At 46.0% G+C, this 9,522-nt stretch overlaps 1 protein-coding gene across 7 annotated transcripts in view; it reads left to right on the forward strand.

Moving 5' to 3' along the window:
• arhgap46a (Rho GTPase activating protein 46a) overlaps positions 1–8,449 on the forward strand; it is a 32,007-nt gene extending 23,558 nt beyond the window's left edge. For 6 of the 7 annotated variants that reach the window (XM_035630474.2, XM_035630471.2, XM_035630479.2 and 3 more), the window contains 7 exons: positions 1,184–1,850; positions 2,088–2,180; positions 4,282–4,355; positions 4,618–4,817; positions 5,489–5,580; positions 5,678–5,847; positions 6,904–8,449. In XM_035630474.2, coding sequence (XP_035486367.1) covers positions 1,184–1,850; positions 2,088–2,180; positions 4,282–4,355; positions 4,618–4,817; positions 5,489–5,580; positions 5,678–5,847; positions 6,904–7,098 — 1,491 coding nt within the window. In that variant the 3' untranslated portion in view covers positions 7,099–8,449. The remainder of the gene's footprint in view (positions 1–1,183; positions 1,851–2,087; positions 2,181–4,281; positions 4,356–4,617; positions 4,818–5,488; positions 5,581–5,677; positions 5,848–6,903) is intronic. The other variant, XM_035630473.2, reaches the window with a different exon arrangement.
• The last annotated feature ends 1,073 nt before the right edge of the window (positions 8,450–9,522 follow it).

Genomic DNA, 9,522 nt, shown 5'->3' on the forward strand with positions numbered 1-9,522 from the left:
GTCCAGGAGAGATTCAGGACGTGGCTTCCCTTGGACAGGAAGGAGGGCCACTGTGGCCCATATGGCCCAGGCTTGGCAGTGGAAGGGGAGGCAGGCTGGTACCGAGGCTTATTGTTGCCACTGTAGCTCGAGCATATTAGACAACAGCCAAGGAGCACTGAGTGGGCCCCCTAAGTCTGTCCTGGAATGTTATTCAGACCTGCTGTTATATCACTCGCACAGATTATGGCCCGCTATGTACGAGTCTACATTTTCCATATTTGAACATTTTGTTCTTGCTGAAAGACCTTTTGAACCAACTTCAAAGGACACACTGCAATTCTCTCTGACCATTTCCACAAAGACCATGAATAATTCATTTTTTTCTTATAAACCTGGAGCTTTTTCCACAGTTTCATTGTTGTGTCCCCATCCAGATCATGACTTAATTACCACCCTGTGCTCATATACGTCCCAGTCCACCATAAAAAGCTAAAAAAATTCTTTGTTGCTTTTGGTCTTCTGGCACTGACCTCTGCGTCACCCACCCCAACATTAGCTCAACATTAGCTCAACGCAACTGTTTAGACTCTCTGCCAAAAAATCAGACCGCTCCATTTGGTTGAGAAACCAAAATCTAAAGTCCAGCTTGTCTGGCACCCATCAGCCACGCATTACATCAGGGTCTCGTTGAAAAGGTGCATTTGGATGTCAGTGCGTTTTATGTTCCATTAGTAGATTTGCGCTTTGATTCTGGCTCGGGTTTCGTGTTGTTCCTGGCGGTTTGCAGAGTATATCTGGGTTACTGGTTTTCACTATTAAGGGAGCTGTGGTGCTCCAAATGGTCATAAACTCCACCGCAAGGGATCACAGGGGGGGGCCGTCTGTAGAGTGTAACTTGTGTTTTGCCGGGGAGGTGAGTCTGGTGTTAGAACTGTAATGCCACTGTCTGCTCACCTGCTGCTGAGACCAGGGTTCATGAAGATTTTGGGAGATTTTTTTTTGTGTCCCCCAGTACAATTCTTTTTCTGACATTAGGAAATTAATGATCCTGCAACAATTTCCCCTCAAGTCCCAGAAATGCAGAGCTGCCTTCCTCCACAGTATGAGACTCTGCAGCTGCACACAGACACACACACGCACACACACTCCTACCCTTCCTCTTCTTCTCTCTATCTCATGTCCACCTCTGGTTCCCCTGCAGGCGGGCACCCTAGAGCTGCAGGCCCAGTTGGAAAGCCGAAAGAAAGGCATGGTGGACGGCCGGACCGCTTCCCTGGGCCCCCACCGCCCTGCCAACCATGACAACAGAGAGGGCGGTGATGGGGCAGGAGGGAGAGCAGTAGGATCCTTGTATCCGCTCTCCTATGCCACCCTGCGGCAGCCCCCACCTCCCGACATGGGCATGGAGGACTGGGCCAGCAAGCACCTCAACATGCACACCCAAGGCCTGTTCCGTCGACGCGTCTCCATCGCCAACATGCTGTCGTGGAACCGCGGATCCATCAAAAAGCCCATGCTCGTCACCAGCAACCGAGCGGTCAGGAAGGAGGCCTGCGAGATGTTCAAGCTGGTGCAGGCCTTCATGGGAGACAGGCCTTCGCGCCTGGACCGCCGCCACAGCGCCCTGCTCATCGTTACCAAGTGCTGGGACATGCCGGGGCTGAGGGACGAGCTGTACGTGCAGCTGGTGAGGCAGACCACGGGAAACGCCACCCCCAGAAGCCTGGCAGCGGGCTGGGAGCTGATGGCGGTCAGCTTGGCCTTCTTTGCCCCCTCGCCCAAGTTCCGCTGCTACCTGGAGGGCTACATCCAGAGACACACGGAGCCCACCAGCGACAAGAAATGTGAGTCTCAGACTGAGCAAGAGGGTGGGTCACCTTTCTTTCTTCTGCATCCCCCTGTGTTGTCTGATCATCAGCATTGTTTATTTATGCCAGAGATGTCTTTTTTATTTTCTTGTGTGTTCTTCCTTCTCTTCCCTTATTATCCTGTGGAATTTGATTTAATTTAGTCGGTATGATCATGTTAGAAAGTACCACATTATTTTTGTTTATATCTGACTGACCTTTGGAAATTTGACCTTTGCTATTCTCTCTGTTTCATAGTGACTCTGTTCATACTGGAACAACAGGAACTAAAGCTGAAGAAGAATTCAAAGTCCAGAAAGAAGCGAAAACAGAACACAGAGGAGGAAGAGGGTAAAATCTTTTGTCCGTTCACTTTCTCCTCAGTCCAAAACATCGCTTTGAGAACATGGGATCCTCTTATTTCCCATTTGCACAGGTTTATCTGTTTGACAGAGCTTGAAGTAGGTGGGGGGGGGTCTCAGAGATGTTTTTCTGCTCTCTTCAGAAGCTGTCTAGAGCCATTACAAATCAAACGTATCACTCCCCGTAGAGTGACCACTCTGATAGGGATGGAAAATTCGGCGCTGTGCAGTTTTTGTCAAGATGAGAGTACGTGCTGGTGTTTGCAGACACAATGAATGAATTTCACAGAAAGTTGAACTGAGGAGGGGGAAAGAAAAAAAAAACTCTGGGATGAGAAGTCCTTGCGCACGTACAATGGGCCGCACTGTGAGTCATCTCAGCGGTCTCTCTCGCATGTCAGACGGCCATTTGAGAGGATACCTACTCATCGCCACGCACTTTTATCAGAGCAGACCACACTACTGGCTCTGATGATGATGTCATCGGATGGGAACCCCGTCGTCTCACACTAGACACCACAGCGGCAACCTCAACACATTGTTCAAAAATGACTCAGACACATTGCCTCAAGTGACTAAGAGGTCAGAGAGAGATTTACTGACTAACTGTACAGCTCTTTAGAGGGAGGGAGAGAGAGAGAGAGAATTTATTTTACTCGCGTACAAAAATAGCATAAAAAAAGGCTTCTGTTCACTTGATGGATGTAGGAGCCGGAGCATGTACATTTTGTCTGACCAGAACAACAAGCGGCTGGCAAACGGCGGGAGTGGGAGTCCCATGTTGCATGTGAATAAAGAGGTCATCCCTTGTCAGGCCGGCCGGGGCTCAGGATCTGACCTCTCAGGGGTCCGTTTTCAGCCGGCATAAAACAGCTCATAAAAAACGATAACCAACATCTGACGCGCATGTGTAGACAGGTGCCATGCTGTTCCCTGCCTGCTCCAGTGCACTCCGGCTCATAACGAGCTTGTTTTTTTCTCCTGGACTTTGGTTCCCTGGTTGTTTTCATCACATCAAATGATGTAAATACAGACTGCTAGGCTTGATCAACCCCTTTTCCCCACTGCAGCGAGGGGCTCTGCATTCTTTTTCCTTTTCCTCCTGGTGAGTAAGAGACCCTGTGTTTGGAAGCCCTGGTGGGGGAAAAAATTGACCAAGATCAAGGGCAAATTATTGGTATGATCTCCCTAATTAGATATAATTATAGCCAAACCCAGTCAGTTTAGCAGAAGTCTCGAGTCACCTGCTCTCCTATAAATCTCGGCGGCTTTGACTGTTGAGATCATGCTGGAAAGCGTTTTGTTACTTCATCACATCCCGTCAGCAAGTTTGTCCATCTGGCACCGTCTCAGGTGAAGATTCGGAGAACAGGAATAGACCCCACGAGGGCTTAGTGTGCGATGTGAACCAGAAGGAAAAAGATGGTGATGCATCCTTTTTATGAGCGCACGCAGGCGATGACCTAACAGTACAGGTTTACGGTTTGCTTTTAGTTTGACAACGAAAAGTGCTGAGAATCTTCTAGGGACTTTTTTGTCCCCCGGGACAGATCAGGTGTTGCTGCTACTCGAGTCTCTTGAAGTGCATCCCGCCTCCTTCAGTGCAGTTCACTTCTGAAATAGATCTTGGCCCAACGGTAGCTACCTATAGGGCAGGTAGCAGACAGACAGGGAGCCTCTGTGTTTCTCTTTTTCTCTGGAGACCTTAATGTCTGTGAGCTGATGAATCACCTGAGCGTTGGATGTGGAGGCCGGATCCTGTCTCCAAAGCTTTTGTTCAACGGTCGTAAATCTTCCCTCAGCCTGACAGTTTAGTCGTGCCTGCTCTAATCCCCGTATGCCAGAATCACACCGTCTCCAGAAACCACTGGCTGTCTCTCATACTCTGGTTGACATCTGTGGGGGGGGGACACTGCCTGTCTTGTTTGTGGGAAAGAATTTAGATCATTTATTATTTTTGTGTGTTCAGTAAGGCCTGATGCTTAAGGGTTTTTCTGAGGATCTTAACAGCCGTGTGTATCTTGTTTCTTGTAAAAGTTCAGTCTCCTTGTTCGTCTGTCCTAAACTTGCCTCGTCTGTCGCCCCTACAGGCCTGCCTGTCAGCACATACGCCAAGTTCTGCCATCGGAAACTGCTGAAGGTTGCCATCACTGGCGGCAAAAAGGTGAGCTTGAAGAAAAAGTTAAGCTTTAGATGTTCACGTTCCAAGTTATAAATATAGGACAATATCGCTGAGAAAGTTGATTCATATCTGAGTCATCGTAGATACTGTCACAGAGAGAGTCATAATTACACGTTTGCTGACACAGTCACAGGCCAGAGACATAAACACAGGCCCGGCGCAGCTGCAGACATTATTAGTATCATCGTCCCTGACGTACCCAGGTAGTAAACCCGCCCCTCTCCTTCCCTCTCGCCCCCTCCAGGGTCTTCGCAAGCCCACGTTGGAGGAGATCGACCACAGCAGGCGGGCCATCGTCACCCCCTCCCTGTTCGGCAGTTCTCTGGAGGAGGTGATGGAGAGGCAGAGTGAGCTCTTCCCGGACAGGAAACTGCCCTGGGTGCAGGTTCAGCTTTCCCAGTACGTCCTGGCTCTTGGCGGGGCTCAGACAGAGGGCATCTTCAGGTAAGTCAGACCCAACTCAGCCAAGTACATGCCTCTGCATGAGCAGTGTGCGAGACGGGGAGTCTAAGAAATTAGAAGAGGACTGCATGTGTGTGTGTGCTTGTATTGTGGTGTATATAAACAAGTGTGTGTGGTCTCCTGCACCCCCTAATTTCAAAGTAGGCTCTCCCTGTGTACAATACACAGAGCAGACAGGAGGACAAACACAGCCCTGCTTCGCTCCTGAGACCAGCGCCGTTTAATTTGATACTTCATAATTCGTGTTTACTTTACCGCTTAAGCTTACAAGCACGTTCGAGCAAACTGTGTTTGTGTAAGGTTTTTTTTTTTACCTCCAGCAAATTGAATTCTGTTACATCTTGACTTGTTTAGGAAAACTGTTTCTTATCGTCAAACTTACTATAAACTGATCTCCCTGCAGAAACACCGATCCTACAGTGGGAGTTTCCTGAACAGTCTTATTCAGTTACTTTACGTCTCCTCTGGTTTTGTTTTGTTCTAAAGAGTCACTGCAAAACAAAGAACGGAGTACTTTCAGCCACATTGGAAGCCAATCGGGTGTGCACGTGTAATGGATTTGCCACAGCAGGCGTGGAGAATGTGTAACGATAGGTTTAGAGGTCCCTCTTGTGGCCGCTGGGTGTAACTGACGGTTGGTGTTTAATCCTCAGAGTGCCCGGAGACATCGACGAAGTGAACGCGCTGAAGCTCCAAGTCGACCAGTGGAGGATCCCAGAGAATCTCTCTGACCCCAATGTTCCTGGTGAGGGAGGGAGATGTTCCATATGACTCACGTGCATGTACGTGGGCAATTTGAATATGCATATTGAAATAGTGCGCTAATATATATATATTTTCAGCCTCCTTGATGAAGCTGTGGTATCGGGAGCTGGAGGAGCCGCTCATCCCCATGAACTTCTACAAGCAGTGCGTCAGTAACTGCGACGACCCGGTGGCGGCCATCGCTGTGGTGCAGTCGCTGCCAGAGCTCAACAGACTGGTGCTGTGCTACTTCATCCACTTCCTGCAGGTAACCACCATGCGGCTATAGATACAGATGTATACTCCACTCAAACACAGCTCTTACACTAATCTACACTGTTCCTTAGTCACTGCTCCACAAACACATTCAAGATTAAAGCTGTGCAGGTTTTTGCCACTTCCCTTTTTCTCATCTTACATGTTGTATGTTTATTTTTATTGATGTTGCAGCATGTAACCTTTTTCACAGAAACACATTCAATTGTATGCAGCCCTGAAATTATGGCAATTATGCCAACCAAAACGAATAAAGAGGATACATCTAAAATAGGAATTAACAAAGTAGGTCAAACACAATGAAAATTGTTTATATAATGCCTGGAAGTCAGAATTACAACTCAATGTCTAATTTTCTAGTTTTTTTTTTAATCTTCTGTTTAATTCCATGTAGTTTATTTTACTAACTGGTATTTATGCAAAAACCCATTTACAGTGTCTACTGTGAACTAAAAAGCTGATACATATTAATAATACAGTACATTGTCGCTTAAAAAAAGAGTAAAACAAAACCCTAAACTCTACAAAATAAAAATCCAATTCAAACATAAATACCACTGAAAACAGATTGTAAACTAGAATGGCACTGAATAGACCACATACCCCCGCCAAGGTCCAACAGTCCCCTTATGAAACCACATATACAGATCTGCTAGATCCGTACCAAATTGTGCTCACTCATAGATATCAGTCCACTAAATATCCCAGACATTTCATCAAGCTCCATAAATTAGTGCCTGGAAAATAGATGAGAATGTTAAAAAAAAGCAAACAAAACGCCCCATCTCCCAATTTTAAAGGAAAGCAATGAATAAAATTCCAGGATCAATGCCAAAGTGTAATGGGTTCTTTCTTGGCCCATGTCCCGTCCTTCCTCATGGAGATCCTTTCCGTAGCTTTTGCGTAATCCTGATGAAAAACAAACAAACTAATGGACAAGGGTGAGAGTGACTGTGACTCACGCATGACTCACTGCAGGTCAGAGGCCTTCCTGTGCACTCAGCCTTGCTCATTTGCTCCTCTCTCCTCACCCCCTGATTCTCTTCAGGTGTTCGCTCAGCCGTCCAACGTGGCTGTAACCAAGATGGACGTGAACAACCTGGCCATGGTGATGGCCCCCAACTGTCTCCGGTGTCAGTCCGACGACCCGCGGATCATCTTCGAGAACACGCGCAAGGAGATGTCCTTCCTGAGGATGCTCATCGTCCACCTGGACACCAGCTTCGTTGAAGGGGTGGTGTAGCCGCTTTTAGAGCCTCCTCGGGGGCTGGAATCGGCCCTCCAGCATCTGCAGTTACACACATTTACAATCATTGCACAAACACTATCTCTGTTCAGATCACACTGGAAACTCTCTGGGGGAGATATTACACCTCTTGCGACACAAGGGGTGTGAAAACAGTTTGGACTTTGGACCACTGTGCTCCCCTGCTTTGATACTGAGAGACGCTACACATCACCTTTAGGTGTCACTGTGTGTTTATTAATGCTAAAATCCAAAGTGACAGCTTTAGAGGTGTTCACTCTGATGACTACGGTTTTCTAACCGCTGCATGTGAAAACAGATGTACTCTCGATTCTTACAGAATGGGTAGTATAACAGTCACATTGGTCCACTGCGCTACGTCAAGTGATAGTCTTACAATATTTACTTACAGAAGTGTGTGTGTGCGTGCGTGCGTGTGATTGTCAGTGTGAACGAAAGACACAGCCTTCCTTTATCGTGTACAGGAAATTGAAAATATGAAAAAGTAAAAGAACTCTTGTAACGGTGTCTTCACTAATGAGCTTGCCTGTTCTGTTTTGAGTTGTCGTGTGGATAGCTGGTAGCTGTGTGGCCACAACTGTTCCGGCAAGAGCACAAGAGTGTTCATTTCAAAGCACAGACATGGCAGGATGTGCTTAAAGCTCTTTGTAACGGATGGCGGCGATTTTCCGAGCGAATAAAGTTGGAAGTGCTTTGATTTTTACGACTCTCAACACTCAACTGAAGCCAGACAAGAGCGTTGTAATTAGACTTGATGTCGCAGAGATGCGGGAGGCTGGTTATTCAACCGATAATACTCTTTCTCTATCATATATAAAAAAGATGTGTCTCAATTGGAATGGTGTTCTCTTTTGTTTGTGGTCTGTATGTTGTTGTTTTTGGCTCAGGTCTCATGATTAAACGGGTGTTGGGTGTGATAACTGTACACGACCTCCCTCACAAACTGAACATTTGATTCATCTACCACCAACCCCACTGTACTGAGAATGGAGCGTTGTTCAACTGTCAAGCACTATGAGAATGTAGATTAAGCTCTTTGTGTCCCCTCTCAGGCTTCGGTCGATGTAAATAAATTCAGCGTGTAAATAGTATTAACTCTCCTGATGTGTATTCTAATGATCCAGATTAAGGGTGGAGTAAAATGTTGCTGTAAAGAGCAATAAAAAAAATCACATTTTTGTAATTAACCGTTCATTTTGTCTGCTGTAACAACCTGCCTTTTGAACATAGGACTGATTCAGACCACTTTCCATGTATGTGTATGTGTGTTTGCATATACCTTGTTAAAATATGGAATGACTCCATAATAAAGGTTTGTCCAATTGTAGACTGGATACTTTGTGCTTATTGTTGGGGGTGGTGTTGCCCACCATAGGATGGCTCGTGTGTTTTAACATCGTGTCTGCTTCAGAGGAACAACATTCAGAAGGCTTTCAAAACTGTTGGCACACAACTATGAAGAGTCTTACTAATTTGCGTTGGCCTGTGCAAACAGATACAAGATGCTCCCGGTCCTGTCACGCAGCGTCACCTTCGCTCATCCAATCTGTGCACATTCAGCTCTTTGTTCTTTTCATGCACATCAGCGCACAAACCTGCCGCATGCTTCATCCGTCGCCGTAGTGATAAGTGTACTTTTCTGCCACTGGTGAAAAGCTGCTCAGGAACCCAGCAGCGGGGTGAGAAGGACTGGAACAACAAGTAAAAAAAACTGCAACTTGGGAGAAAAAAGACAAATGGCATTCAAAAGGCAAACTCAGTGACAGAGGACAATAAAATAACCAAACCGCCCAAACTGCAAAAACAAAAGCTGTTTATTCAGAGGGCAGCTGTGCTTTCTAACCTAAAGGCCCTTGTGTTTGTTCATGAAACAGAAAGTTTGTCTGAGCTTTTTCTTGTAGATGAGCCGATGGCTGCTGATCGTTGGGATGAGGTCTGAGTAGTCAAAGAATTTTAAAAGCTTTGCAATGTGCATCACTTGACCTTTCATAAGATAATTAAGGTCTGAGACCTTGGGAGGAGTTTTCTGAGACCTCAAACTTTAAGCGTACTCAAACCTTTGCATGATGCTCCTTTCCCCCCCCCCCTTTTTTTTTATCTCTCTCTCTCTAAAATGATACACAAATAAATAAATAAAAATAGCCTTGCTGAAAATTGTAACAAGAATATTTGTTTAATCTTGAAATTTATGGTCACCACACCATCTCATACTCCTTAAGTTAAATTTTCATAGAAACAAACATATAGATAGATAGATGGATAGATAGATAGATAATATCACAAAAAAAGAATAATGAATATGATGAAAGTACAGTATGGCAGGAGAGTAGTGCAAGTAGTTTGTTTTGATGGGACAACATCAGCACAGTGTTACATACAGATAGATAGATAGACAGATAG

The sequence above is a fragment of the Scophthalmus maximus genome, chromosome 6 (genome assembly GCF_022379125.1).
Source record: "Scophthalmus maximus strain ysfricsl-2021 chromosome 6, ASM2237912v1, whole genome shotgun sequence".
In the NCBI taxonomy this organism is placed as follows: Eukaryota; Metazoa; Chordata; class Actinopteri; order Pleuronectiformes; family Scophthalmidae; genus Scophthalmus; species Scophthalmus maximus.